Source organism: Drosophila navojoa, chromosome 3, assembly GCF_054131105.1.
Source record: "Drosophila navojoa isolate 15081-1374.11 chromosome 3, UAZ_NAV_1.0, whole genome shotgun sequence".
In the NCBI taxonomy this organism is placed as follows: Eukaryota; Metazoa; Arthropoda; class Insecta; order Diptera; family Drosophilidae; genus Drosophila; species Drosophila navojoa.
Genome location: NC_142891.1, coordinates 5,447,602 through 5,475,009, shown reverse-complemented (window position 1 = coordinate 5,475,009; position 27,408 = coordinate 5,447,602). Strand labels below are relative to the sequence as shown.

The following is a 27,408-nucleotide window of genomic DNA, read 5'->3' as shown; positions in this document are numbered from 1 at the left end:
CTTAAAATTTTGCAAAAATATAAATGTGCAAACAGTTTTTATTGCATACAGTATAAACAATATTAAAAACTTATAGAAAATTGCTAATGTCATTCTGGCATTACACCTGCTGTTTAGCGTTGCCACATTGTTTTCAGAACAGCTGTCTAATTTTTACAAAACATTTCCATGCGCAATTGAAATTTGCGCGCAATGATTAATACAGCTAAATATTTTGCTTTGCTGGAAAATTTAAGCTTTAAACATGCTGCAAGTAAGTAAAGCGGGCTTATAATTATGACATAAATCAAAAATTTGATATTTCAGCCGGTGGAAAAGAGTCAAAGGACAGCCCTGGATTGGAAGTTCTTCAAGCTAATTTAAAAATATTGTCGAATTATGTTCAAAAGGATTTAAACGAGCAGATGCAAGAGCTGTGCATAGCGCTACAAGTGGAGCAGGAGAGTGATCAGATAGATTTGAAAAACTGCATCAATTGCTATATTATCCAACTGTTACACGTGTTGCACACGCTGAGTATCAACATAAACTTCCAGAGCGATGCAAAGGAGGATTTAATTTCGGTGGCTCATCTAAAACTTTGCATACGGGCAACGCAGGAGCTCAGCTATTATGCGTTGCGTTCGCAGCTGCATGAGGATTTCTATAAGTCAGCCGTTTTCAAGGATGTTCAGCGTGTCAGCTGCTATCGCACTCTGATTTACCTCAGTGTACAAATGTTCATTCGCCTGCTCGCCATACGTCAGCTGCACATAGCAAATGCTATGGAGCTAGTGCAGCGAGATCTGCTGGCGACCGTAATTAGTCTGCGCGTAGCTCAGCCCAGTCCGGAACAACTTCTGCAACTGAATGCGGCGCTCGCTTATCTATGGCACAATGAATCCAAAGCGGATTACTTTAGACACGTGCTGCTGCTGAAGGCAACTCCAAATCTATCTGCTCCATTGGCCAAAGAGCTCCATCATCAACTGTTGAACAAACTGGGTGCAACGCATGGCTTTGCCAGCCTCTTGGCTGCTCTACAAACACCGAACGCTACGCAAACCGCTGAAGTTGTGGCTCAGATTGTGGCGCAGCGCGGCTTTTCGTTGCGTCTGCAGCAGCGCCTGATTGAGCAGATCTTCGACTTCTGTGCCATGCGGACGAATGGCATAATAGCGGGCGTGCTAAGCCTGCGTCGTCTCTACGAACTGAATGTGGAAAATCGTGAGTTCGTGGAGCGTTTACTCAGCAGCTATTGGCTGCCTTTGACATCTCCCGCTGACTTGCTGAATGGTCTCATTGTCTGGGAGCAGGCGCAGCTGTGCGCGTGTATTCGCCTCTGGGAGCAACTTTTCTGCAGCTCCAGCGTCGCTTGTTTGCCCAGCGTGCTTCTGGTGCCCTTTGTGCCGCTTCTTCTGCAGCTATACAAACACCTCCCACACATTCTAACTAAGCGAAACGCATTGGCTGCCTTAATCTTGCGATGCTTGGATAATAGGGAGTCGAAGCAGGAGCTGCCTGCCGTGCTGCAGCGCCTGTATAGCTTGGACAGGACTGGTTCGCCGCCTTGGCAAGCCTTGCATCCACGTCTGGCTATCAAGCTATCCTCTCAGTCTGGTCTTGTTACAGTGCAAGTGGAGCAAGAACAGGAGGAGGAAAACTATTGTCGAGCCCTGACGGCTCTGCTTAAGGCTGGCAGCGATCACACGTTAACTGCGAAGATTTTTCTGGCTCTGCTTGAGCTGATGCTGCAGCAGCTCCAGGTCACCCAACACACAAGCAATGAGTTGCTCTCCACCGAAACTGAACTGGCCGATTTCCTGCACTCAAAATATCACCTAAAACTGGAGCTCCTCGTGGCTCTGGAGCAGCTCATTTGGCATGAGCCGCTTAAGGCGCAGCTGGTTGCCACTCAGAGTAAAAACTTTATTCAGCTGGTGGCCCAATTGATGGCCATCACAGTGCAGCCTTCGGAGATGGCTGAACAGATGCAGTTGCTCATATTGTTACTGCTGCAGGAGCTGCTCGAGCGCAGCGAGCAAATGCAGCTATCAGAGTCCACTCGCCAGCTACAAGAGCCACTGCAGAAATTGGCAAGTGGAACATCAAATCCTTTGCTGCTGAATGCGCTGCAGCCGCTGCTCGAATTGGTTGGCGGGAAGCAACAGAACCGTTCGACTCCCTCAGCTCCCGCCTCTCTCGCATCCTTTCAGAAAGCACGTGAGCTCATCGAAAACGAGCAGCCGCATCTGCAGGTCTATGGCATACAATTGATGCTGGAGTCTCTGCGTAACAAGGATCCCACTTTTCTATCCCAATCCCATCGCATCATAGCGCTGGCACTGAGCACACTCAAGCAGAAGGAGTCCTACACATTTCTCAATTGCGTCCGTCTGTTTGTGCAGTTGGTGCACATCATGGAGGCCGAGGTGTTGGATCTGCTCAGCGATGAATATCTGTCAGAGACAGCCGATCTTGACTATCGTCTGGTTGTGGGCGAAGCCATACTTAAAGCAGCTCAAGAAATTGGTAAATGATCAAATACCCTTTATAATTAGTTTTAGGTATTTATTGATTTCTAATTGCAGGTCCTCTCTGCTATCGTTATAAGGCCGTCCTCATCAACTGCTTTCTGCACGGCGCTCGCTCGTCGCTGGATGAATTTCGCAGCTCCGCCTATGCGAACCTGGCGCAGCTCTGTCGCCTGCTGACCTACCAGGTGCACAGCTTCTTCCAGGAGCTGCTGCAGCTTATTGACGCCGAGCTCAGCTCTGGGCGCTATTTGCCTGCCAAGCGGGGCGCCTTGCTGGTGCTTGCCGAGCTATTGGCCGGCATGGACAGCCTGTTGAACTACCAGGACATGCTCTTGCCCATCTATCGGCTGCTGCGTGCCATTGAGGCCAACGAAAACTGTGATCCACAAATGCGACAACATGCGGCCAATGGCCTCAAAGTCATAAATGAAAAGTGTCGTGAGCTGCTGAAGAGCGAAGCGCCTGTGCAGCAGCTGCAGAGAGAGATCAAGGTGCTGGGCATTAAGGAGCCCTCAGCGAAATGCAAGCGGCATATACTGGAGCTGAATTAGGGAGAAAGGGATTTGAATATATAATACATATGTTCAAAGGATCTATGGAGCAGCTGTAAGCACACTGTTTAAAGAGATCAAGGACCAAGCTAAGCTATAAGAAATATACAAGAAGTAACTTTTTATAAGTCGTCAAGAATTCCATTTGAAAAGGGTAAGAGAAAGGGAATTCAAAGCCATTTCTATAGCTTATATGTATAGCTTATATGTACAAAAATAAATTTCTTTATATATAAAAATTGACATTTATTTGAAATCAATTTCACATATCTCAACAAATTCAGTGAAAGCTCAATTTGTTATCTGATTAACTCCAATTTCATTCAGAAGATATACAAAATTAGAAAACAAATAAATTAATATTTGAAGCATACAAAATTTACAAATCTCTATTATTTTATATATAATTATTAGTTAACATTTTTTCGAAAATAATTTTACACATTTCAGCAAATTAGCCGCTTTCAGTGAAAGCTCAATTTGTCATCGCGTCAAATAATTGAAATTAATTTGTAAAAAATATACAAAATAACAAAAAAGTAAATAGATATTAAATCTATTCGCAAAATAAAAACAAAGACAATCAACAATGGTAAAAACATTGGGGTGATCGAAAAGAGTTTATGATTTAAAGTGAATGAGCGAGAAATGCACAGAATAAGAAATATTAGCTGGAGTCCAATTGGAACTAGTTGGCCTTGCCAATGGCAAACTCCGTTTCGATCTTGTCGGCGATCATCTTGGCGATGGCTAAGCTGCTCGTTGCGCCTGGCGATGGTGCATTGCGGCAGTGGAGCACCCGCTTGGCCAGCGCTCCGCTGCCCTCGCCGCGATCAAAGACGAAATCATCGACCAGATTGCCGCTCATGTCGAGCGCCTGGGCGCGCACACCCGCCGGCCCACGCTCGATATCGTATTCGGTGATGTCTGGGATGTACTTCTGCAGCGCCTTCACCTGCAGATTGATGAACGCCGACTTGGCCATCTCGCTGAAGCCGAAGCCTATATATTTGCTGGCCATCTTCAGGAAGCCGGGATAGCGCAGCGCATCAAAGAGTTCCAACAGATTGATGTCGCCCCAGCTGTACGTATTAAATTGGATAACGAATGGATTCGACTCTAATCTCTTGTCTACTCACGTATAGCCTTCCCGCTTCATTGCGAGCACCGCATTGGGTCCCAGCCAGATTTTGCCATCCATGCGTGGTGTGAAGTGGACGCCAAGGAAGGGGAAGCGCGGATCCGGCACTGGATATATATTGCCACGCACCATGTGCTGTTTCTCCTTGGACAGAAGCAGATACTCGCCGCGGAAGGGCACGATGCGTGGCGCTCGCGGACAGCCCGTCAGCTCGGCCAGCAGATCGGACTGCAGGCCGCCGCAGGTGAGAACATTCTTGGTGCGCACCTGCCGGCCATCCTTCCCACTGTGTATGGTGACGGGATAGTCGGAACCTTCTTTGGTTTCGGTGAACTTGGTCACATTGAAGTTCAAGTAGATGTCGCCGCCTGCCCTCTTGAAGTCCTCGCCGTAATGCTGGGTGACCAGGCCCCAGTCCACGATGCCCGTGTGGGGACTGTGCAGCGCCTTGAGGCCTTGGCAATATGGTTCGATCTCCTTGATTTGATTGCCGTCGATCATGCGCAGGTCCCGCACCTGGTTCTTGATGCCGCGATCATGCAGATCCTCCAGCAACTTCACCTCCTTCTCATCTGTTGCCACAATCAGCTTGCCGCACTTCTTGTACGGTATCTGATGCTCGTCCAGGTACTTGTAGGCAAGGTTTAGGCCCTCCACGCACAGGCGAGCCTTCAGTGTGCCCGGCTTGTAGTAGATGCCCGCATGGATGACGCCCGAGTTGTGACCGCTCTGATGCATCGCCAACTTGGGCTCCTTTTCCAAAATGGCCAATTTGAGCGTCGGATGACGGAGTAGGATCTCTCGTGCCGAAGCCGCGCCTACTATGCCCCCGCCCACTACTACGAGATCATATTCACTGGAAGGAAACGGAAGATATAAATAAATACTTATGCTTTATTGGAATACATAAGTTTAGTATGTTTTATGTGTGTCTTTTTGCATTTTAATGCATGTCTAATTGAAACGGCAATTAGTACTTCTAATTTACATTAATTAGTCTCCTGGGCAAGTAAAGGGAAATGTTACATTGCATATCCTTCAAAGGGAAATTTAGCAGAGATATGTAGCACAGATATGTAGATAATGCGAAATATCAAATTCAAAATCTCTAATGAAAACTTGTTTAGTATATTATTATTTGTTATATACTTGAAAAGCTATATTATAAATTATTTTGTTTACATATATAAAGGTGTTTTTAATATACAAATAAAAATTAGTCAATATTAGTCCATCAGTTAATTTATCGTTCATAATTAATCAACCAATTTAAATTAAAAATATCTTAGCATCATCGCTGGCAACTCTAAACAAGATACTCCGTGTTAACATCTGATTGGTACATTTATCAATTAGCAGACACATCTAGTTGGTTAAACATGGAACAGCTGATTCGATTCAGTCACGTCTAATTGGTACAAGAACAAATTTTGGGACATTTTTTTACGAGTGGAATTCTTTTAATAAAAATGTCCCACAAAATGTGCCAAATTTTACGCCTACAAATTTTATGATCCGCTTAAACAGCAAAATAATGAATTAATATTAGATTGACTCGCAATGGACGAAAATCTAAAATTAAATTTATCTGTCTCGTCTTTACAAGCAACACGCGTTGGTTGTCGAATTTTCTTATCACTATGCACGCACCCTTTGCCGCCCGTGGCCGACGACATCGACCTATGCTGCCCATCGAGATAGGGCAGCAGCTCTGCAGTGAATGCAGCAGCGCATTTGTATTGCTGCCGCAGATGACCTCTCGACATTTTCAACAGCTGTGACATTTTTTGTTTGTTTTACTTTCACTTTTGTTCTTGCTGAAGACCTTGTTTGACCTTGTCACAAACTATGCGTTCCTCCTCCAGCAACAGTGCCAAAATACTAGAGCAGTGTTACTGAGCGACCGAACAATTTTAACTTAGCAGCATAGCCAGCGGGCAGCAAAGAAGGCGTTAATTGGGAGGTGGGAGATCGCAGAGATCAGCTGTCTGTGATAAGAGGTGAACTAGTACTTTCGTTCCGCGTCTGTGAGCCAAATAGCGTTTACGGCGTCTGTTAACTCATTGTTGCGTGCACTATTCAGCGGTTATGTATTTCTTCAAATCGCAGCCAAATTTTCATTATAGAATTTTAAAATTGTGTATATTATCACATTTTGTCTTAAGGTGCAGGTGGGGATAGAAAATAAAAAAAATGGTTATAATTTTGTAACGGCAGCTAGAACAGCTGTTTAACGTATTTAATTCAGCATCTCAAATGGTTATGTTATTAACAGTGCTGAATGTTATTGGCGTTTTTTGTTTATTATGCACATCTAATATTAAACAAATACAATTTACAACGAAAAAGTGAAAATATTTGAAATTGACAATTGAATTCGAAAAACAAGGAGACAATGCCAAATGCCCGCACACTGTGCAGTTGTTAATTGCAGCGATAAATATGTGCATGCGGGCAGCATATCGTTTCACAGGTAAATTTTCGGTCCACTCAAATTAAGAGCCGTTGAAGATGTTCGTTTTCTCTGTCGCAGATTTCCATTTAAGCGCAAGGATTTGCTGCAGAAATGGAAGGAGTTCACGCAGCGCAGCGGGCAGTGGATGCCCTCCAAATGGAGCGCCATTTGCAGCCGCCACTTCGTGGAGGCCGACTTCAATTGCAGCAACAATCGGAAGACGTTGAAGAAAAATGCTGTGCCAACAGTTCGGTTTCCAGACGATGCATTAAATGTGCTTGTGGAGCAGGTGACGCGGCCTACAGTGGAGACGCAGCAGACACCAGCAACTGGCGGCACGAGAAGCACCTGTCGCTTCTGTGGCATTGCAGCGCTCAATTGCGTGTCGTTTGACAAGAGCTTCGAGCTGTTTGCCATGATCCAAAAGTGCTTTCCCACGCTGCAAATCCTCCAAGATGACACTCTGCCCCTGCCGAAAGAAATCTGTGGCGATTGTTGCCGTCAACTGGAGCGTTTCTCGCAATTTTGCGACGTTGTGATTGTCGCCCAGGGCGAACTGCAGCGCAAGTATCGGCGGCAACTGAAGATTAAGCAGGAGCCGGTGGTACGGGTCAAACAGGAGGCGTGCGAAAGTCTCGACAATCTGTTTCCCGACGAGCTTGACATGGGTTTGGATGAGGGCTGCTGTGACCATGAGCCAGAGACGAACGACGAGACGGAACAAAAGTTTCAGTTCTGCAATTTTCCCATGCTCAATGCCCAGGACATCATCAACAACTGCGACATCATGGAGATTATAAATCTTGACGATCCGTTCATCAACATAACAGACGATGCAGATGTTGTCCAGTCGCAGCCCGGCAATGTTCCAGTGCTGCCGCAAACGGAGCTGCTCAGCGAGGAGCACAACTATGCGAAGGAGGACTGGCAGCTACCGCCACTGCAGCAATACAAAACGGAGAAGGTGGAGGGTGCCGAACCGCAGGAGCTGCCGCCAACGCAGTCGCAATCGCAATCCAGTGCTTCAGCTGAGCCGCGCAGCTGCAAGCCCATTGTGACAAATGTCAGCCAGATACCCAATCCGCTGATCTGTGAACTGATGCCACCGCCCCCGCCACCACCAGTGGCCAGCACCAAGCCCAACATTGTGGTGCTCAACGACAGTGTGGTGCAGTCCTCTGCCTTTCGTCTGCACAATTGCACCTTCTGCACCACAAAGTTCTTCACAGCTGAGAGCCTGCAGCAGCATTATGCCCTGGCACATGCCACGCCTGCGCCTGCGCCTGCGCCCGCGCCCGCGCTTCCGATCGCTTCAGCTCCAGCGCCCACGGCCACATCTACATCCATGCCCATGGTCAGCGTGCCGCCGCCCAATCTCAATCAGACAGCTCACAGTTCTCTCAAGCTGGAGGGTCACCCAGCTGCGGCGGGAACTGGTCTGCCCTTGGCCGCCCCCGTTGACTACTGGCAAGCGGATTGGCTGCCACCGCAGCTGCCAGCCAAGAAGAAGATCGATATCCTGGACATGCAGCGCAGTTTCCTGCAGTACAATGATCTGATAGCCGAGCCGGCAATCAGTGCACCGCAGTCCCAGAACTATGCGTACGCCAAGCTGGCCGCACGGTTTAGACGGCTGCAGCACACGTGTCGCCAGCTGCGCACGAATCAAAAATCTTTGGCCAACTCGCGAGCCAATCCTCGCCTGCGCTGCGCCCGCTGTGAGCGTCGTTTTGCCAGCGTGCAGCAGCTGCTGGGCCACAAGCGACGCAAGCGTCATTTTGGGCTGCCACCGAAGCGCACCTTTGCCGTCAAGTGCTTTGGCTGCCTGCGGCTGTTCTGCTCGCGGCTAGGTCTGCGGCAGCACATGCGCTACATCTGCCAGTCGCTGCCGTTGCGCAATGCCCAGCTGCAGAGCTACAAGTGCCGGCACTGCCAGAGCATTAACTTCACCCACTGGCGTTTCTACAGGCGGCACGAGCTCAAGTGCCGCCAGCGGCTGCTACCGAAGCGACCGACCAAGCGACGCTGTCGTCCAGCTGGCACCGCTGGTCCGGCCGGCCATACGAAACGAACTGTACACAGCTGCAGCGTCTGCCAGAAGACGTTCAGCTCGCTGACCGGACTGAAGCAGCATCGCATCACCCACAGCTCGGAGCGGAGATACAAGTGCAGCATCTGTGAGCGCGTGTTCAAGCGGCGCAACGGACTCTCCCAGCACATCAAGGGCTATCATCTGCAAATGAAGCCGCACCAGTGTCCCGTCTGCCAGCATCGCTACGCGCTCAAATGCGACATGCTGCGCTGTCGCCACTCCCAGCGACGCGGCGCCGCCCTCAGTGAACTTGAGCCAGCGAAGACGTAACGAATTGGGGATGCTCTATTGAAGACCTAACTTCATCTGTAAAATGTTTAACTATACTTAATTTACAGTATTAATAGTATGTCTCTATGCTGAATCCAAAACAGGACACTTAGGATTGAGTAGATTCTTTACAAATTTTTTCTCTATGCTAGATCTTTAAAAGTAATAACAAATGTTAAATATATTTGCTATAGTTTTTATAAAATATTAAATGTGCTTTAATTATAAAAGATTATTTAAGTAATTATACAAGATTATTTAATGCGAAAATAAATAATTAATTACTGTACTTATACATAAATAATTATACTTAAATAATAATGAAAATTTATATGATAATGATCATAATTAATGATAAGACAAAAATTGTTATAATAATGACAATTTCTGACAATATATATTGATTATATTTATTGGCATCTTCAGTTCAATGATTATAAATATTTCTTCATAATTATCATCAATTCTTATTTGCATTCTCATTATTTTTGGCATTTTTATTCGACTCTTCTCTTAAACTGGAGTTTCTAGTTCGTTATTATCAAGGTCATTATTATTATAGACATTGCTATCGACTTACCAGAAGGATTATGCTAATGATTATGTTAGCAATTAAGAAAATCTGCATGCTTCTTTCAGCTGCTCTTTAATTTTCTCGCATAATAAAAAGACAATTTATTAAATTTTCGCATTAGTTTTATTTGCACTATATACATTAATTCATATTTAGATATAGTAATTGCCGTTATTTTCGTATTCTCGTATTTTCATGTTTGTATATGTAGTATGTTTATATGTAAAATGTATTTTAATATTGCTTGAACGGCTTGCATGAAAATACTGAAATATTTAACCTAATTTATAAATGAATCAAGAGACGTATATGAAAATTACGAAATGCAAAACATATTATGTACAACAAAGTTTTGAAAGTTAAATAAATTGCTTGTTTTTTGTTCTTATATATTTTGTAATTTTGTTATTTTTTTTTTAAATTTCAATTTAATTTTTAACATAAATCATGAGATTAGTAACAAAACGCCAAAACAAATTTATAAAAAAAATGGCACCAACAACAAAAAAGATTAAAATTTTATACAGAAAGATTTAAAAAATGTAACAAAACGGAACAGAAAATTAAAAAAAAGAAATCCTTAAAACTAAACAGGAAATTAATATATAAATTTAAATTTTCATTTCACTTAAACACAATTAAAATTTATGATTTTGGTATGCTCGTTAACTATATGTAAGTGTGGGAGACATATATGTATGTATGTATATAACCATATATATCTATATAGTGAGTTATATGTGAATGATTAGTTTATACTACGATGTGATGTGATATCAAAAAACTTCTGCTCCGCGCTGACACGTCCCTAAATTGTTTGCATTTGTTTAACCTACGCCACAAGGATTACGTGCTAGACTACGAATTATATAGTTTATGTATATATATATATATATATTTATATTTTCATGTAGAAATCGTTTCGATTGCCGCTCTACTGAAAGATGGCTGCACGCTGCTGGAATTGCTGGCGTCGCTGGGCACGCTCTTCCTCCTCGCGGCGTCTCTCCTCCTGCTCTTGCCTGATCTCGTCGTGGAATTTATTTGTGCGCAGCTGTTGCTCGATCTTCGCCTCAAAGAAGTTCTTGGCGCCGCTGACGCCCACTTGCTCCACATCGATTTCGGTGAGGCGCGCCAATTGATTCAGGCCCGATTCACTGTCCAGCTCGCCGGCCTGCGCCTTGCGATAGATCAGCAAGAACTCACGGAACGAGATCTTTCCATCGTGGTCCTCATCCACCTCAGCAATCATCTTCTTCAATCCCAAATGCGTTTGCGGTGCGCCCAGTTTCTCCATCATATACTTTAGCTCATTCAGATCCAAGAAACCATCCCTAGCAGTATCATAGCTGTAAAAGAAAAGAAACAAATTTTATTATATATATGCACATAAGTATATATATATATCTATATCTATATATTTCGCTTTGCTTTAGGACAAGGACGTTAACTGCTATTTCAATCCGCCCACCTGCTAATCGATAAGACGTGAAGGTAACCCAATTTCATGCTAAATTTGCAGCTCACTCGAGGCTTAAATTTCGCTTTACGTTTCGTTTTGTGCCTGGGATGACACTGCATTGAAATTTGAGCACAGTAAGTGTGAAAGTATGAGAAGAGAGTAGAATGACTTGAAATTTTTAAATAAAAATTTTATAAAAACTTAAAGACTTTCATGGAAAAAAAAATAATATGAAAAAAAAAAATAGATAAATGATAGCTATAAATTAGAAACATAAAATAAATATTAAGTAAAATAGAAACGAAACAATAGATTCGAAACAAATAAATAAAATACAAATAAAAAATAATGTAAATTAATAAAAAAAAAGAAAAAATCTCAAAAAAGTAAGTATAGTGATAAGATTATATAAATATAACCTAATTTCACTTGAAAAGTTCAATAAATACCATTGCTAATTAATAAAAAAAAAAACGTGAACGTGAAACGTGATTTTATATACTTGAGAATTGCAATCTCTTCTCGCTAGCTAAATAAAGCTATGAAAAGTGACCTCTTGCCCGCTAGTTATAGAATAGTTTACAAAGTAAAATATATCGGCAAAAGTAAATATAATAGAAATGTCGAACTAGCCTAGCCCTACATAGACATACATACATTTGTACAATAAAATGAATTGATATTTTCATTTAGATCGTATCATGGTAAAATTCGCAACATTTAGAAGACAAATTTAACTAGCGGTTAATTTCATAGGTGATTGCTCCCGTTTTAACTTAGTTTCAAGCTAATATCTTCTTTAAATATTTATTAATCATCGTCTTTTATGAGCACGAATTCGTGGATAGTCAAAAGTTCAAATGCTCGTTTGGGGCCACTTCCTCAACTGAGCGTGTGGGCAGGAAATTGTACGATAAAAATGTAAATAGAAATTTTACTAGCTAAATTACGTAATGAGCATTGAGGCAGCGTGTGGCATGGAGAAAACGCAGCATTAGCTAATGTTGCAGCAGCTGTTATTGTTGTTGTGATGGGTAAATCGCGTGCGGGGCAGATGCGCTGGCGGCAACAACAACAAGGCGCAACAACAGCAACAACAATGTGACGACAACAAACAGCACGACCTTGCCTTGTCTCTGAAGGATGCCGCGAAACGAGTCAAACTAGTCGCATCTAAAAATAAGACAGGCTGCCATTAAAGTCGCTGTCAGGCAGTTAGCTAAGCCAAGGCAAGCCCGGCCAGGCCAAGGAAAGGAAAGGAAAGGAAACGTGCAACTTGCAACAAGTTGCGTTGTCGTCGTATTTGTCGTTGTCAGCCAATTTGCTCATAAATAATAACGCAATCGATTACACATTGCACTCGATTACATACAAGCATCACTTTCAGTTTTCATGTTTTCAATTTCGTTTTCACAATCATTAGAAAACTACTGCGAGATCTCGTCTAATGAGCGCTTGCATTAGCTCCCAACGAATTTGTTTCTCTTCTGTTCGTGTTTTTTTTATGCTTTCGTTGTTAATTGTATCGACAATTGCGCGGGTCGACAAATTGTTGTTGTTGCCGCTTGTCACGGCGATGAGAGTGAAAGTAATTAACGGTGACAGAAGCGGAGCATTAGAGATGAGCGCGTGATACAGATTGTGAGCACAAGTTAGACTAAAGACTTGCACAGTTCAATCGAGAATCACAGGTTAAAATTAAAAATCAGCAATGCCTAATTGTTAATTATGGTTTATAAAGACAATGCTGGTTCTCAATTTATTTACCTAGCTTTCTGAACATAAATCACATTAAATATAACTCATATACTATCATCTTCTCTTTGTGCTTTCACATGATTCAGATTGAAATAATCGACATTTCGTTCCATCTCTACATCTCCCATATCGAAGGTGTTACCACGCATTTAGAGGCATAACAGCTAATTGTTGCTATTTCTCTACTTCGTATTTAATTAACTTCAATTGCCATGAGCTGCACTGTGCGCCTGTCTCTGTGTCTCACTCGGTTGCGTCAATGTGACAATTGACAGACTTTTGCTTTTTTTTCTTTCTTGCTGTTATGTTTTTGTGGTTTTCTTTTCAATTAATTGGCTCGCTTAACACATGCTCATTAAACGTAAAGTTACGTTTGTTTGTTTTTCATGTAAGCTTAAATGACAGCGATTGCATTTTTTGTGGCTATTCAATTCAATTGATATTTCACCAGGTGGATACAATTTTAATTTATTTTCAGCTAACTAAGTATTAGAAATGATTGTTTAGCAAACTTCTAGCTAAATTTAGCATTAATTAAGTTTCTAGCTGAAGCAACTTAATAGCAAGCTAAATTCACATATAACTTGGCTGGAATTCTTAGCTGCTAAAATTCTGGCAACTCTGAGGCGAGCAGCAGTCGCTACACTTGCCCTCTTGCTCTAACACAGGCACTCCTCCTGAGCGCTTGCAGCTCTCCTGTGGCATTTGAGGCAACGCTGACCGACCTCCTGCTTAGAGCTAACCTAATTTTTGTGTGTTATCGATTACGAAATGTTTTCAATTCACTGAATTTCATAAGTGCGGGTGAAAATCTAGATAGATGGATGCTTCATTGCATTTTGTTAGACATGCGAATTAAGTTTTTTTTTTTTTCAGATGCATGCATGTAGGTTTGTACAGTTCAACAGCTAACGGGGTCAGCTGGCCATTGTTGTTGCATGCCGCATTTGCATCGTAAATCGTAAATCGCAAAATGCATGTTTTCAGTATATATATTTTTGCCTTTTGCTGCACTCCTAACCGCCTACCGCCCATCCCAACCTTCTACAGAAGTCGCTGCAATTATTGAACGTGTAGTCGTGGCTTTTCTCTATTACCAACTTAATGTGACGCCAATTGTTGTTGTTGTTTTCGCTGTTGCCCATTGTGAATTTATGTATGTTTCTTAGTTTTTGGTCTCTGAGCTCTCTATGCTCGGTGGCCCAAGCGGGTTAATGCCAACGCTCAGCAGTCACAGCGCGTCATGTTCTTGAACCTCTTTTTCTATACCCCGTATGAAGTACTCTTGGCATACAGCATATAGAATATATCATATATGATGAGCATTTAATGAATTGTGAAACCTTTCAGCTTGCTAACTCCTAGAGTTTGGCTCGTATTCTATAGCAGGACTTCGAATAAATTGTTTATTACGGCTTTAATTTACATAATATATTATAAATGAGTAATGTTTAGACGTTCATTAAGTAATAAAGAACCGTATGTTCTATAATAGAGTAATACCTTCAATTGAATTGTTTTGCAGTTTACTATGAACTATTGAACAATCATTATTGTTCGACTGAATAGGTTATTTATCGTGCATGCAACTGCTCAACTAATAATAGAACTAGTGAAAAAAAAAAGAACTTGGCTGTTGGTCGAATTTGGTATAAGTTCCATTTCTAATATTTTCCAAACACTTTCAGTTTGATATACATATGTACGTCAGAGTATTCAATCTTCGCCCTCTCTGACTCTTGGTGGTTTGCTTCTGTGTGTCCATTGGGCTTGGGTAACGGTTATTGTGAATAACGTTTAAAATGCACTGCAACGAGTTGAGTTTGGTGGATTTCTTCATGTGATTGCGCACAGCGCTTAAATCTATTGTAAAGTCAACTACAGCAAAAGGCAATGAATAATGAAAAACAAAAAAATTGTACACAGTTGACGTCTTGCATACACAATATCTTGTTTATTTCGCTCAACACGAACTGACGGACGGACTGACTGTCTGCCCGTCTGTCTGTATGTCTGTCTCGCTGACTGACTGTCTGTTTCCATTTCGAAATCCCACTTGCACCTGTGTACTCAAATATACACTTTGCCTGGGCCATTTAAATTTAAGACACATGTAAAGTTTTGTGAGAAGTGCGTGCGCATAAAGTATCGATAAAAATGAACAGCAGTTTAACTGCATCGTAAATTTGGCCAAGAACACAGAGCTACAGTAAAAGCTCGCTAGAGTGTATAGCCACATTTCCATTATGTCTTATTTATACCAGCCACAATTTATGTATACAAACCCAAAAAAGTTGAAATGTGTTTCTTAGTAGAGCTTCTACAGTACCCATTACCCAGGAATGCTCAGTTCAAGCAGAATTCCAATCAGAGAGACTGAAAGAGCAATAGCAAAAAGGCATCATATTTTGACATTTCGAAATTGGAGCAACACAAAAATCATAGCGTTGCGTGGGTCGCATCCGATTATTTTTAGTTGCATCAGGAAACAACAACAACAACAACGACGACGCAACGAGCACAACTCTCTATGAGTCAGTGCTCGCAGTGAGCTGTATGGAGCTGAAGAACAATGCATGACAAACTGAGACTGTGTCGATAAGTAATTGCTGATTAAGAACCAACTAGATTTTATCTGGATTAAAATTACGCTTTATAGGGCAATTGTGGACGAGGGATATCATAAAGTTTTGTGAGAAATGATTAAAAACATACATGGGCTAAAGTTAAATTTTATTAATAATAAAAGTTCCACAGAAAGCAAATGTCGTAATTATTTAAACCACCATTGCGGTTGGCTGGCTTTGGTTCGTGTCCCCCATCTCTAATAGAATTAACTATCAAATGCACATGACTAATTGTGCAGCAAGTTCAAAGCACAATGGAAGGGAGCCGTTGTTGCCGTTACTGCAGCTTATTGTTGGCGATGATTCTATGTGGTTTTTATTTAATTTGATATTTCCGCAATTGAGTGGCACGACGACATTGCCACTAGTCACAGATAATAAACTTACCATGCGTACATATATGCTGGCTTTTTTTTTATTTATTTACTCTTAGTCACTGTCAATCAATGAATGGTAATTGCAAGCACAATGCACACGCACACAGCGTCGCGACGCAGGCGTGCGTGCTCAATAAGACACGCTCCACTCCGCTCTCCGCCTTCTTCTGACCGCTGCGAATGTTGCCAGACAGCTGGTCGCCTGCATTGCAATTATGCGGTACATTTTGGCAAAGGTCAGTGAGCGCCAATATGGCAGCATCAGCAAAACAAGCAAAAACTATTCACAATGACGACGCAGTGCTATCGATTGGCCAAAAAATGCTGTCAATAGCAGATAAGCAGAAGCAACAACAAAGGTGTGGAAATGCAAAATGTAAACACAAAATGTAAAATGACAAATATGTACATTTGCAAATGTCAATGAACCTGTCACAAGATATGTGTATGTGTGTATATGTATATGTATTATGTGCTGTATACTGCACTTTGACCCGCTTGCTCACCGCCATAGACAGGAAGTGCACTGCAGTTTAGCCTAAAATGTGCAACATAACAACCCTTTCTTTTATTTATTTTTTTTTGCATAAGTACTCTGGCCTCCGGGAGGGCGTTCTCTTCTGCTTCAGCGATAATGGGTGGTGAATGTGTGGTTTAATTAAAAGGTCTCGCTCAGCAGTTGAAATGATATGAGCATAGTGTGCGTGTGGGGTCCATCCACCAAACAACCCTGCCGAGCAATTTTAAAGTGCGTGTAACAGATTTCCCTGCATGTCTGTGTGCGTGAGTGTGTGTGTGAGTGCGTGTGCGACAGTGCATGTGTGTGGTCTGTAGTGGCGTAAATTTTGCCATGAACCCAATTTGTAAGCACAAGTGGCCTGGCATTGATAGCGATGCTAGAGGTGGACAGTATAACGATATATCGTTGAAAATATTATAGATTTCATAAAAATAACAGATATTGTTCAAAACAAATTTTGGTATTTCTATATTTAGAGGTAGACCACACATTTCGTTAAAGACAACCAAATTTATTAAAAATTCTATTAAAATATATTTTATGAACAAATTTAAAATATTTCAAAGTTTCATACATTTTTTATTATTTTAAAATTTGCTCATCCCTAATTCGATTCTTGTTGCTATTCTGGCTGAACTGAAATCAAGTTGAAAATACAATAAGCTAAAATGCGAAGCCCACATGCAAATTGAACAATGCAAAACCGAGAAGTGAGAGGCGTCAGCATGGCTCCGGTGGTTGGTATTCTCCACTTGGCTTAAGGATTTGTAGGCTTATCAGCGGCGGACAGACGACTAGACAAGCCCAATGATTTATGTATGGACAGACCCTTGAGAGCATGTGTGTCCATTAAATGCACGAAGAAAGAGACTTAAATCAATATCATTAAGTTGTGAGCGTCTGGCATTTATCGCCTTTGTCTGCGCATTCGCTCCGGAAAAACGTGCGGAAAATGGCGCATCCAAAATGTATGCATTTAATAAAAAGAAATAAAAAACGACCCGGAAGCTAAAATCCAGCAATATCAACAAATAATTACGACGCTATAAGAAATGCATTACATATTGCGTGTCCGATTAGCGCTGAGAGCTGGGCAAATGAGATTTCCTCTTCATTTTTAGGATACCCTATACTTAGTTGAGAAAGTTGAGTTGGGATGGGGTATATTGATTCGATTCATGTGTTACATACACTGGTATACATATAATTAGTTATTTTCGTTTAAGTTAATGGAGATATTCGTATGATTTTTTAATAATTATTCTGGATTTATCCCTAAGGAATAATGTTCTAATGCTTATATTAGTTAACTATTTACGGGGTATTTTCTGGTCTCTGCAACATATACACCCATATATGTATAAACAATTATAAATTCACATTCGTTTATGCGCAATTGGGTCGTGCACACACATACAAACTTAGCGTACTCTAGGAAATTAAGATACCCTGCATTTGTTTATATGTTTTGTAAATGTTTATGTTTAATCTCAGAACTGAATCAGAAACAATTTCCTTCAAAACCAAAATGACTCAGTGTTCTACTGAGTTGTATATAATATTTATTTTTATTTGATTATGCATTGTTTTTTCCGTATTGTTTGCTTTTACGACGTTCTTCCAGTTTCATAACAATATTAGCGCTTCATCTGATAACAGGGGGCGTGGTACGAGGAGGGGAGCTGCTGGGTTATCCAACTGGAAATGTCAGAAGCTCGCTGCGCATCAGCCACAGCCGGTTATTGTTTTTGTTTTTGTCGCTCGCTTAACTTTATATATATATAAAAAAAAAAAAAAACAACAAAAACTCTTTAAAAGATCAACTGAAGACTTCGATTGGCATTTTGCCGGGATAGTTCAGAGAATTTGAATTGAATATAATGTCCGATCGACTGAAAAACCAGTTTTATAATTGAAATGCACATAAAATTTAAGAAATATTTTGAATAGTTACAGTAAACTTTTAAAGCTAATGCGTCAAGAGCAAATTGAAGATCATCAATATGAATGTATAATGCTATATAACACATGTATGTATGTCTAAATCACATGTATACAATTTATAATTTAGATACAATTTCGCATTCTTACACAAACTTCTTTATTCTATTCTCTATTAGACTGGACTGATTATACTGTACATCATACACCTGAAGGCCTTTGGCCCAATTAATGCTTAATCTGCTCTGTGTCATACTATACATGTATATTATTTATTCTACAGAAATTCTGGAGTTGCGTCAATAGCATTTGGAGCCCTGCCCAATTTAATTTTCAAGGCACGTTTTTTTTTTCGCTCGTTCGTTCGTTTATTTGTTTTACTTCTTGGCTCGTCTTACAAATATTTGAGTTTTGACAATGGGCCAAGCACTGACCCAGTTGGCCCCAGCGGTGAGTCATGACAAATGAATTCAAATAGGATTATCAGGATGATAAACAGGAGTTATGTTTCACTACCTGCTGCCTGTTCACAGTTTTGTTTTGACAGCTAGTTAGCTGCAGTGCTCCAATTGGCTGGATGTGTTAATGGAAGGCATATATACACACAGAATCCAGCTGTTAATTGCAAGAGCAATTTAATTACCAGGTAGTCTGTGCGAGTGTGTGTGTGTGTATGTGTGCATTGCATGCTGTTGAGCACTGCTGCTGTGATAGCCATTTTATAGCTATAGCCATTATCATTTACAGAAACGTTTATCTGAATAATTGTGTAAATAAAGCATATTTAAATTGTACTGCCTTGAGCTCTTGAGAAAAATGGAAGGTTGACCTTTTTTATTTCCCACAATTTAATAACAATTTCAATTTTATACTTTTGTATTTGAGATAATTTTAACTTTTTATGGTCAAATATTTAGTTTCAAATCCAAAATATAGCTATAAATTTCACTTTTCCAACTCTGGCAACACCGGTTAGACACATGCAGCTGATTCAAAGCGCTGAATCAGCAGCAGGTTCTGAGAAGTAAACGAGTGAAAGAGAGCAGAAAGAGAGACAGAGAAGGAGCATATCGCATGCTGTTTGTTTTTGTTTATTTTATTTTTTGTTGTGCCTAAATATGCAAAGCGCAATCAGCGCGCGCAAAAGTCAAATTCGGATGAGCTTTGAGATAAGTTATCAAATACGACGTGTCAAGTGGATGTCTAGCTTTATATACTCTATATACTGTATACAGCATACTTAAGATATTCAAATACCTAAGATTGTGCAACAAGCGCGTCATTGGAGAATCGAGAAACACGGACTCCCTAATACTCTCTTCATTCTAAATCTTGAATACGTCAAAGTCAAAAGATCATTATGAAACATAATATGATAAGGAAACCCATCTACCCGTTGGACAGGAAAATTCTAGTCACTTGACATCTGACAACTGAAAACCCAAGAAAACCGCATATAACAAATTTATTTGAATATGTAATACTCAATCCTCTGAGTAGTATCAGCGCGCCCACTTTGCCTGGGGCGCGGAATTGAAATTTTAAACGATGATGAGTGCAAATGACTGTGACAAAGTCAGTGAAGGTGTGAGTCATGCTTCATTGCACTCGGGAGGGCTGTTGCGGTTGAAACTGAGCTACTGGGATGGGTGGCGGAGAACTCGATTGTTTAGTTGTCAATTAACCGCAAAAGTTTTTTTTATGTTTAGCTTGATGTTCGGCCTTTTTTGTTTCTAGCTGCTGCGAGGCGTCAAAGTGAGCTGTGAGGCTGTAAACTGAGTTGAGCTTTGGAATAGGCTCTTTATTACGTAAACAAATAAGCAAACGATATTAGTTATACCCTGTACGGTGAGTAATACAGTAGCTCATAATTTCGTATTAGTTATTCAGATTCACTTCGATCCACTTCCCTGATAAACAGAAATCGTAAAGAAATGCATTTTTTGTGCAACATTTCGTTAAATTTGTAGGGTATATTATTCAGTAAAAATACTAACAAATAAAAAGTTAGAAACGGGATATATTGTTTAAAACCCAAATGGTATGATAATAGAAAACAAAAAGCTTGAATTCCTTTATAGAGTTAGATAAGATATTTTATTTTTGGTGTTTTTATAAAAATCTTAATAGTTTTGAACTTGGTATTGTCTATTGGAAACTCATAATTTAAAATTTGTAGTTTTATCATTTAAACATCAACTTGTAGGATATCATTTTCATCTATAGGTTCCTTATTTTTGGTTCAACTTACGTATTGAATGTCTTTTGATAATCCTTGATTTGCTTGCGCGAAAATTCATGGAATTCGGTATAGACATTGACCACCTTAAAGGTGCGGGGAACCTCGATGCCAGCCTCCTGGGAGTCCATGATCTCCTGTCGCCTATTCAAAATGTGCGCCAGCTCGGAGCTGTCCGTAGTAGCTGTTGTTGTTGTGCTATCATCGACGCTGCCGTTGCGCGAGGCAGAGGATGCATTCGAGGAGACAGACATGTTCTTTTTCCTTTTTTTGGTTCTTAAATTGTATGCGCTGGAATTTTGTCTGATACACCACACCCTATGCAAAGGCGTCGGCGGCGGGGGTAGAGACGAGGATGTAAGGATACACACACACACACACACAAATACACTGACGCAGAAAAGGCGCACGCAGGTCTCTCGAGAACAAGTGCAGACAAGCCCTAATTATTCACTGTCAAATTAACTGAAACTGGACAGCAGTTTATAATTTTGCAGTTTAAATAGTTTGCAAAAAGACGCGCGCGCGTAAATACCGGTGCAAAGTGGATTCTGTTATTTGTAGTTGAAAAAATTGTCGTCTGTTTAAAGCGCGTCGGACGTCCAAAGCACACGAAGTAGCTGATACGAATGAAAGGCAAAGCAAGCTGAGAGATGCACACGAGCGTTAGCTGTATTCTATTGTGAATGTTATTGCTATGTTAATACACAGATATGGCAAGGTTAGCAACGTTAACGGCTGAATGGCAAACAGCTGGACAGGAAAACATTCACGTGTAGTTGTCAAATTACAATTTAACTAGTTTAATTTCAATTGCACTAAATTTTCACAAGTCACTCGAACGTATATTGTAAATTTTATCAATAAAACAAGGTATTAAAATGGGTAGTAAATTCCTGAACAAATTACTGTTAATTGCTGGCTTTGCTAGTTTGGCGCATGCCGCTTTTTCAGCCGCACATCGTAAGTAAAAAAAGCTTTGTCAACCTTTGCTCGAAAAGAATACTAAATTAACTCTCATTTTGATATCTAACAGATCGCACCTATTTGCGACTAACAGAGCAGGAGTGGACCAGTCTACCTTTAGATGTACGTACATAACTGATCAGTTTTATCTCTTGAATAATGCTTATACCATTACTGTTGTAGATAATTTTGCAAACGGTGATAAGCCTGGTGGTCGTTGTCTATAATATTATTCAAATCGTGGGCAACTTCAAGGAGATACGCGCCACCGTGGACATGCAGCAGAAGACCTGGGATACTCTTGGCAACTTTCCATCATTCTACACATTCAATCATCGTGGTCGCGCTTTGAGTCCCGGCTACAAGCCTCCGCGACTCAATGAACCCGACGCACAGCAATAGTTGTGCTAACTAAATGTTCATTTGTAGCCGGTTTAAATGTCTAGTTTAATGCAATTTTTTCATAAATTATGCTAAACCAATTTAAAATGTTTATTTTAGTTGTGAGTCGCTTGGCTAACTGCGCAGATCATTCTCAACTAGTTTACCGGTTCCAAGCTTTTCACCTGGTATTGTTGCTCAGCTTGTTCCAGGTGTATCAGTTGATCTAGCAGTTGCTCCTGTTGCTTAAGCTGGCCAAGGAAATCCGACAGCTGCAGAGCGCCGCGCAGCTGTTGTCCAGGCGTTGAATTGCAGCCATGATCCTGGCACAGACGACAGCCCGCCTGTCCACCAGCCCGTAGCATGCACTCGTAGTAGAGTTGTCCATTGGAGCGACAGCCACGCATCACCTGCTTACTAAACGCATCGTAGTATTCTAGGCACGCGGCTGACTGATCTGTCGGCTCGTTGGCTAACAGTCCGCAGGGCACTGCATCTTGTCCACGTTGCACCTGTTCACAGTTGCTGCACTGATGACACCACAGACGCTGCTCCGGATAGGCGCCCTTGTTGCAGAAGCTGCCCTCACAGCTGCGGCAGCTGGCAACGGCAGCACCATCACAGTTGAAATCTGTGCGCTGGCAGCCACGTTCGGTGGTGCCATTGATATAGTTGACCACCAGGCAGGGTGCTGCCGTTTCTGTGCATCGCTCTATATCAATGCCACCCGGCTTCTCCCAGTTGGCACAGCCCGCGGCATAGTCGCTGCTGCAGCGATAGCAGCGCGTAAAGTCTAAGGAATTGCAAGCCTGCTGATCGCTGTTTCCATCACATTCGTAGCAGTCGAGGATTTGTGGATCAGTTGGTGGTGCACCACAGCCTCGTTTCAGCTGCCCATTGGTGTACTCGCAGGTATAGCAAGAGGATGCTTCAGCCGAGCCGCAAACCTGGCTCATCAAAGCCGTGGCATTGCTGCGACAGGTCTCCTTCTCCAACGAATTGCAACTGAGGCAGCGCTGCTGTGGCAAGCAACCGGCATTGCAATTGTCGCCGCTAGCACATGTCTCCAGCTGTGCGCGTTGTGTTTCCAATTCCTTTGGCAGCTCGGCGGCACAGCCACGCACCACTCGCCCCAGGTGTCTGTACGTGTAGCAGTACTGCTCCTGCTCCTGGCCAAGCAGCATTTGTTGCTCGCACTGCTCGAACTGACTGACATTGCAGCGATTACCCAGCTGAAAGAGATCCATTTTACAGCCGCGTGCCTTGAGTGAGTCACAGGTGGCGCACCTCAACGTCCAGGCGCCCAGTGCATCGTTGCAGCCATTAATCTCGCATAGCTGGGCTGTGGCAGCTGCCGTGTGATTCGTATCGGACCTGCAGCCACGATAGGCCATTGTCGAGCTCACGATTTCCGTATAACACTGGTCCTCTTCGTGATGATAGCGGCAGGGCCGAGGCTTGCCTGCTGGTGCCCCAACACAGCTCTCGCCGGCACAGTGATGACACTTGAGTCGTCCAGGTGGATAGACACCAGTATTGCACAGATTGCTGGAGCACCTCTTGGCATAGGTGGCCTCTGTGGTGGGTGTCTCTGCACCGCAGCCACGATACGTTATCGAATCGACTGAAAAAATTCAAATGGGAAAACGTATAGAAGAGGCAGATGGCAATGGAATGAACGTACCGATCTTATATACCTAAGAATCTAGAGACTTGTACTCCATTTGCAGAACAATTTAATTTGTTTTCGATAACTAATTCCATTTAGTTGATACATCTATTTCGTTTGAATGTTTTTATAGCTTGAGTTCTTAAATTTACTGTGTAGGTTTTCTAGTTCCTGCATTTTGTCAACAATGGTCAACTTTAACAGTGAAATATTATAGAATATAGGTATTCTCACGGCTTTATGGCTTATAATAATGGATTACCCACCTATGGACATGGCGCAGGTCAACTCCGTGGCGCACTCTTTGTAGGGCAATACACCCACCTCGCCCAGGGTCTGGGCACATTCGGGCAGAGCGATAGAATCGCAATGATAACACACAATGGCATTAGCTGGCTGCAGAGCGAGGCCTATGAAATATTTATGATTAACGCATTATTGGAAAAGCATTAGTTGCAACACTTACCGCACAGCCAGAGCCAAAGCCAGAGCCAAAGCCAGAGCGAGAGCCCGGACAGGTGGATCAGCAGGTGGTTAGTAGACGGTTGGCTCATTACGACTTGTACTGCACCAGCCTTTGGTCAAATTGCTTCTGTACAATTGACAATTGAGATCCGTTTTATGGCTTATCACTGGGCCATAGAACAAAGGCCTTTATCAGCCTGATACAGAGATACGGATAAGCCCTATTTGTGGCTAAGAGCTTAAGAGCAATGGCCATCCATATTGCAATGTGGTCGTTAAAGAGGTATTGACTATAATTATATATCATTTTGTTTAAATCGTCTGAGAATTGGAAATAATATAATGCAATGCAATGCATAGATAAAAGTTTGCTCATAATAAATCTAGTGGGAATTTAAAATAGTAAAGACCATGTCTTACATTTATCATATTCAATAAGCAATAAACAAATCAGTTCACAACGAAATAGGTTCTGATCCTGATCCATCCTTTATAAGGTGAGGTGAGATTGGGAAAACCAATATACTCTTTTCGCAGCATAAAAACATTTACATAAAGTCGTGTCGAATGAAATCATTAAGGATACAAAGCATATATAACTAGGTCTTTAATAGGTATCACTTATGTATATGGTATACCTGTTATAGTTTGACTAAATTATCATAACCAATGAGAAAATGACATTATGTAAATATATATTTCCAATAATATGTGCCCGTATGTATGGAAATTCTTATCAGTACACGCACGATCTTATGACTAATTTGAATTTATGAGAATCACAGAGGTGGGAAATAGCTCAAAATAAAAACATTTTTTTTTTGTGGGTACGTTATAAACATGGAACTTGAACGTCACGAATGGGTTCTAATTAAATTCCTGAGAATCGCATAGTTCAATGTCTGATGCAGCAAGATTTAATTAGCGCACTCTATAAAATTTTTAAGGGGGTTTGAAAGGACTAATGAAACAGAAACTGCCTATATGTATAGTATATATGTGAATATACGTATATTAATTAGACTATATAGCTTCATAGCTTTTAATACAAATTCAATTATACAAAAAGCCTCTCATATTTATAGTGGATTATATATATGTATGTATGTATATATTATAATAGGCATTTTGGATTGAGTTGGACTTGCATATTGACCTTGCGATTCAGCGCAGATGTCATAGGTCGGGTGCAAAATAGACATATCATTTGGACATGTTTGGATACTACATTGTTGTGGAGCACAGGGCTTCAGCTCTGCTCAAAGTTCACATGATCAATTATTCAGGAAGAAACGGAGCGATTAAATGGGGAATGAGATAGATGGGCTGGGAAGGTCGGGTGGTAGCTTTAGTTTAGTTAAATGGGTCGACTGTCATGTATCGATTTAATTTAGAGTCGGATAATTGCGTGACTATCAGCGACATATGGCCAGCAATTTAATGGCCTTGCTTCAGTTGCGGCCGCGTCGGCAACGGGACTGGAACAGACGGACAAACGACAATCAAATTTAATTTGTGCATACTATTTGGCTATTGGGCTATTTGCATAGCTCTCAGCGCATCCCATGCAAATTGACAAAAAAAATTTGATTTTGATAGGCCAATTAAACGCCCGTTTAAACAATAATTTCATAATAAACCGAGTTGACAATGAACCTGAAGTTTCTATGTTGGCTGCTTCTGCTGCTGCTGCATGGGAGTCTGGCGCAGGACCAGGACGAGGAGGAAGTACGCCAGGATGTGGAAATGGTTACAGGGGAACAAGTTAGCCCTACAGTACAAGTGGAGACAGAGTCGGATAAGGCAATGGAAGACAGATCCAAGGAACAGCAACCGGATCCTGAATCGAATTCGGAGACGGATAACGAAATCGAAATTAAATCCATGGAGCAGCAGGAGAAGGAAAAAGAGCATGAGCCGGCAGGAGCTACGGACAAACCAATGGAAGAGCACGAAACAGAAACAGAAACTGAAATGGAAACTGAAACGAAGGCAGCGGATCCAATGGATCACACGTCCAAAGAGCAAACGGAAACTGAAGCTGAAGTTGAGCCAGATGTGGAGCCACATCTCGATATTCCATTCAAGCCGCCGGAACCGACAAGTGATACAGACAAGTCGAAGGAATCCCAGGAAGCTGAAAATGAAGCCGAAGCGGCAAACGAGAAAGAGGACAAGTCAAAGGAACACGACTATCAGGACGAGGGAGCAGCGTTAGCCAATCCTCCAACACCGGAACAACCACTAGCCCCAGCGCCCACAGCGCCCGTGAAACAAGTGAACATTCCATTGCCCGTGCTGCCCAATTCCTGCTACAGTTGCTCCAGCTATCGGAACGGAAGCTGTTTGGAGCACCCAAAAGAGCAGCTCAAATGCCAACTCAACGGCAAACGCAGCGGCTGCTATACGCTTTACAAACGTTAGTAAATCTGAAATTATTATTATTTGTATTTATTATTTATCAAGGCTTAAATACGTAGTGAATGTTTTTAAACCTTTTCTTGGCTCAGGTTTTAAGTGTGTAAAGTATATGCCTTGAAGTCTCTCCATCTGTTTACCTCTCTCTATATCTATTAATGCTACAGTATTGCTGCTTTAACTATATTTTTTGGTACACTCGACTCTGTTGACAGACTTTTCTGACAAGACATCCAGATATTCAAAAAATTGTTTTTCTTACTTAAACGATATTGAGACTCGAAAGAGTTATACAAGAGTGGACAATAGGAATATAACCATATGTATCATATATAAGTATTTAAGAAATATTAAGCATATGTGTATGCATATGTGTTCTTGTGATTGTTTTTTTTTTATTTCAAGATTTTTCTACGCTTCTTTTTTTCAGGTGATACGCAGCTCATTATGCGCGGCTGTGCGGCAGATCTCGCGGAGGAAGGGGACAAGTACTGTCGCAAGGAAACGAAACTCTGCCTGCTTTGCAATAGTTCACTCTGCAATTCGGATCTAGCACCAAACGCTGGGGCAGCTAAGCTTTTGGCCAGTTTAACGATCTTGAGTCTATGTGTAACAGTTCTATTGGGCTAGGACTCGTCTAGCTATAGAGATATTGAAGTCGCATTGCATATGTATGTTTTATAGGCAGGAAATAAATCTTAAAAACCTTTTCCATCTATATCAAAATTCACTTGAGCGAAAATTTCAAGTTATCAATTTTCGCTCTATATAGTATATAAGCATGCAGTATCAGTAACATTATAACAATGATTGATAACAAAATCATTTGCTATCAACAGTCTAATAAATTATGTTTAATAACTGAAATGGATTTAAAGAAATTTTGAAATATTTTTTTCACCAATTTTAATAAATGCAATAAAAATAAGAAAAATTTCCTTTTTTTTTTTATAAATTTTTTGTTATTAGAATAATTTATTTATTAA

The 27,408-nt window shown here is 41.5% G+C and overlaps 7 protein-coding genes across 7 annotated transcripts; 4 read left to right on the top strand and 3 right to left on the bottom strand.

Annotated features, from left to right (window-relative positions):
• Positions 1 to 38: 38 nt before the first annotated feature.
• On the top strand, positions 39 to 3,562 carry Tango6 (transport and golgi organization 6). The gene is made up of 3 exons (XM_030383829.2): positions 39 to 253; positions 307 to 2,511; positions 2,571 to 3,562. The coding sequence occupies exons 1-3, from the start codon at positions 193 to 195 to the stop codon at positions 3,065 to 3,067; spliced, it is 2,763 nt and encodes a 920-aa protein (XP_030239689.1). The 5' UTR covers positions 39 to 192; the 3' UTR covers positions 3,068 to 3,562.
• On the bottom strand, positions 3,460 to 6,251 carry L2HGDH (L-2-hydroxyglutarate dehydrogenase). Its single transcript, XM_030383834.2, has 3 exons — positions 5,859 to 6,251; positions 4,207 to 5,064; positions 3,460 to 4,149 (listed from the first exon to the last, which is right to left on the bottom strand). Exons 1-3 carry the CDS (start codon positions 5,990 to 5,992, stop codon positions 3,756 to 3,758), a joined length of 1,386 nt encoding a protein of 461 aa, XP_030239694.1. The 5' UTR covers positions 5,993 to 6,251; the 3' UTR covers positions 3,460 to 3,755.
• Positions 6,252 to 6,489: 238 nt separating this feature from the next.
• Positions 6,490 to 9,255, top strand: LOC115562391 (uncharacterized). The gene is made up of 2 exons (XM_030383830.2): positions 6,490 to 6,681; positions 6,742 to 9,255. The coding sequence occupies exons 1-2, from the start codon at positions 6,611 to 6,613 to the stop codon at positions 9,023 to 9,025; spliced, it is 2,355 nt and encodes a 784-aa protein (XP_030239690.1). The 5' UTR covers positions 6,490 to 6,610; the 3' UTR covers positions 9,026 to 9,255.
• Positions 9,256 to 9,971: 716 nt separating this feature from the next.
• Swip-1 (EF-hand domain-containing protein D2 homolog Swip-1) lies at positions 9,972 to 21,169 on the bottom strand. Its single transcript, XM_030383795.2, has 2 exons — positions 20,536 to 21,169; positions 9,972 to 10,948 (listed from the first exon to the last, which is right to left on the bottom strand). Exons 1-2 carry the CDS (start codon positions 20,775 to 20,777, stop codon positions 10,534 to 10,536), a joined length of 657 nt encoding a protein of 218 aa, XP_030239655.1. The 5' UTR covers positions 20,778 to 21,169; the 3' UTR covers positions 9,972 to 10,533.
• A 111-nt stretch (positions 21,170 to 21,280) lies between these two features.
• Positions 21,281 to 21,978, top strand: EMC5 (ER membrane protein complex subunit 5). Its single transcript, XM_030383797.2, has 3 exons — positions 21,281 to 21,486; positions 21,560 to 21,612; positions 21,673 to 21,978. Exons 1-3 carry the CDS (start codon positions 21,405 to 21,407, stop codon positions 21,889 to 21,891), a joined length of 354 nt encoding a protein of 117 aa, XP_030239657.1. The 5' UTR covers positions 21,281 to 21,404; the 3' UTR covers positions 21,892 to 21,978.
• Positions 21,958 to 24,217, bottom strand: LOC108649318 (uncharacterized). Its single transcript, XM_030383794.2, has 3 exons — positions 24,006 to 24,217; positions 23,806 to 23,949; positions 21,958 to 23,494 (listed from the first exon to the last, which is right to left on the bottom strand). The coding sequence occupies exons 1-3, from the start codon at positions 24,091 to 24,093 to the stop codon at positions 22,029 to 22,031; spliced, it is 1,698 nt and encodes a 565-aa protein (XP_030239654.2). The 5' UTR covers positions 24,094 to 24,217; the 3' UTR covers positions 21,958 to 22,028.
• A 1,220-nt stretch (positions 24,218 to 25,437) lies between these two features.
• Positions 25,438 to 27,301, top strand: LOC115562399 (uncharacterized). Its single transcript, XM_030383844.2, has 2 exons — positions 25,438 to 26,423; positions 26,853 to 27,301. The coding sequence occupies exons 1-2, from the start codon at positions 25,655 to 25,657 to the stop codon at positions 27,050 to 27,052; spliced, it is 969 nt and encodes a 322-aa protein (XP_030239704.1). The 5' UTR covers positions 25,438 to 25,654; the 3' UTR covers positions 27,053 to 27,301.
• The last annotated feature ends 107 nt before the right edge of the window (positions 27,302 to 27,408 follow it).

What these genes read in the sequence shown, in the direction of transcription:
- Tango6 (XM_030383829.2), top strand. Translation starts at nt 193, where the DNA reads ATGATTAATACAGCTAAATATTTTGCTTTGCTGGAAAATTTAAGCTTT. An exon ending in AAGCTTTAAACATGCTGCAA is followed by an intron (nt 254 to 306) that starts GTAAGTAAAGCG and finishes TTGATATTTCAG; the next exon opens with CCGGTGGAAAAGAGTCAAAG. An exon ending in TAAAGCAGCTCAAGAAATTG is followed by an intron (nt 2,512 to 2,570) that starts GTAAATGATCAA and finishes TTCTAATTGCAG; the next exon opens with GTCCTCTCTGCTATCGTTAT.
- L2HGDH (XM_030383834.2), bottom strand. Translation starts at nt 5,992, where the DNA reads ATGTCACAGCTGTTGAAAATGTCGAGAGGTCATCTGCGGCAGCAATAC. An exon ending in TCGGCCACGGGCGGCAAAGG is followed by an intron (nt 5,065 to 5,858) that starts GTGCGTGCATAG and finishes GTTTCCTTCCAG; the next exon opens with TGAATATGATCTCGTAGTAG. An exon ending in ATGAAGCGGGAAGGCTATAC is followed by an intron (nt 4,150 to 4,206) that starts GTGAGTAGACAA and finishes TAATACGTACAG; the next exon opens with CTGGGGCGACATCAATCTGT.
- LOC115562391 (XM_030383830.2), top strand. Translation starts at nt 6,611, where the DNA reads ATGCCCGCACACTGTGCAGTTGTTAATTGCAGCGATAAATATGTGCAT. An exon ending in GGCAGCATATCGTTTCACAG is followed by an intron (nt 6,682 to 6,741) that starts GTAAATTTTCGG and finishes TCTCTGTCGCAG; the next exon opens with ATTTCCATTTAAGCGCAAGG.
- Swip-1 (XM_030383795.2), bottom strand. Translation starts at nt 20,777, where the DNA reads ATGTCTGTCTCCTCGAATGCATCCTCTGCCTCGCGCAACGGCAGCGTC. An exon ending in TATCAAAAGACATTCAATAC is followed by an intron (nt 10,949 to 20,535) that starts GTAAGTTGAACC and finishes TTTCTTTTACAG; the next exon opens with CTATGATACTGCTAGGGATG.
- EMC5 (XM_030383797.2), top strand. Translation starts at nt 21,405, where the DNA reads ATGGGTAGTAAATTCCTGAACAAATTACTGTTAATTGCTGGCTTTGCT. An exon ending in CGCTTTTTCAGCCGCACATC is followed by an intron (nt 21,487 to 21,559) that starts GTAAGTAAAAAA and finishes GATATCTAACAG; the next exon opens with ATCGCACCTATTTGCGACTA. An exon ending in GGACCAGTCTACCTTTAGAT is followed by an intron (nt 21,613 to 21,672) that starts GTACGTACATAA and finishes TTACTGTTGTAG; the next exon opens with ATAATTTTGCAAACGGTGAT.
- LOC108649318 (XM_030383794.2), bottom strand. Translation starts at nt 24,093, where the DNA reads ATGAGCCAACCGTCTACTAACCACCTGCTGATCCACCTGTCCGGGCTC. An exon ending in GCTTTGGCTCTGGCTGTGCG is followed by an intron (nt 23,950 to 24,005) that starts GTAAGTGTTGCA and finishes AATATTTCATAG; the next exon opens with GCCTCGCTCTGCAGCCAGCT. An exon ending in GACCTGCGCCATGTCCATAG is followed by an intron (nt 23,495 to 23,805) that starts GTGGGTAATCCA and finishes GAATTTTTTCAG; the next exon opens with TCGATTCGATAACGTATCGT.
- LOC115562399 (XM_030383844.2), top strand. Translation starts at nt 25,655, where the DNA reads ATGAACCTGAAGTTTCTATGTTGGCTGCTTCTGCTGCTGCTGCATGGG. An exon ending in CTGCTATACGCTTTACAAAC is followed by an intron (nt 26,424 to 26,852) that starts GTTAGTAAATCT and finishes TCTTTTTTTCAG; the next exon opens with GTGATACGCAGCTCATTATG.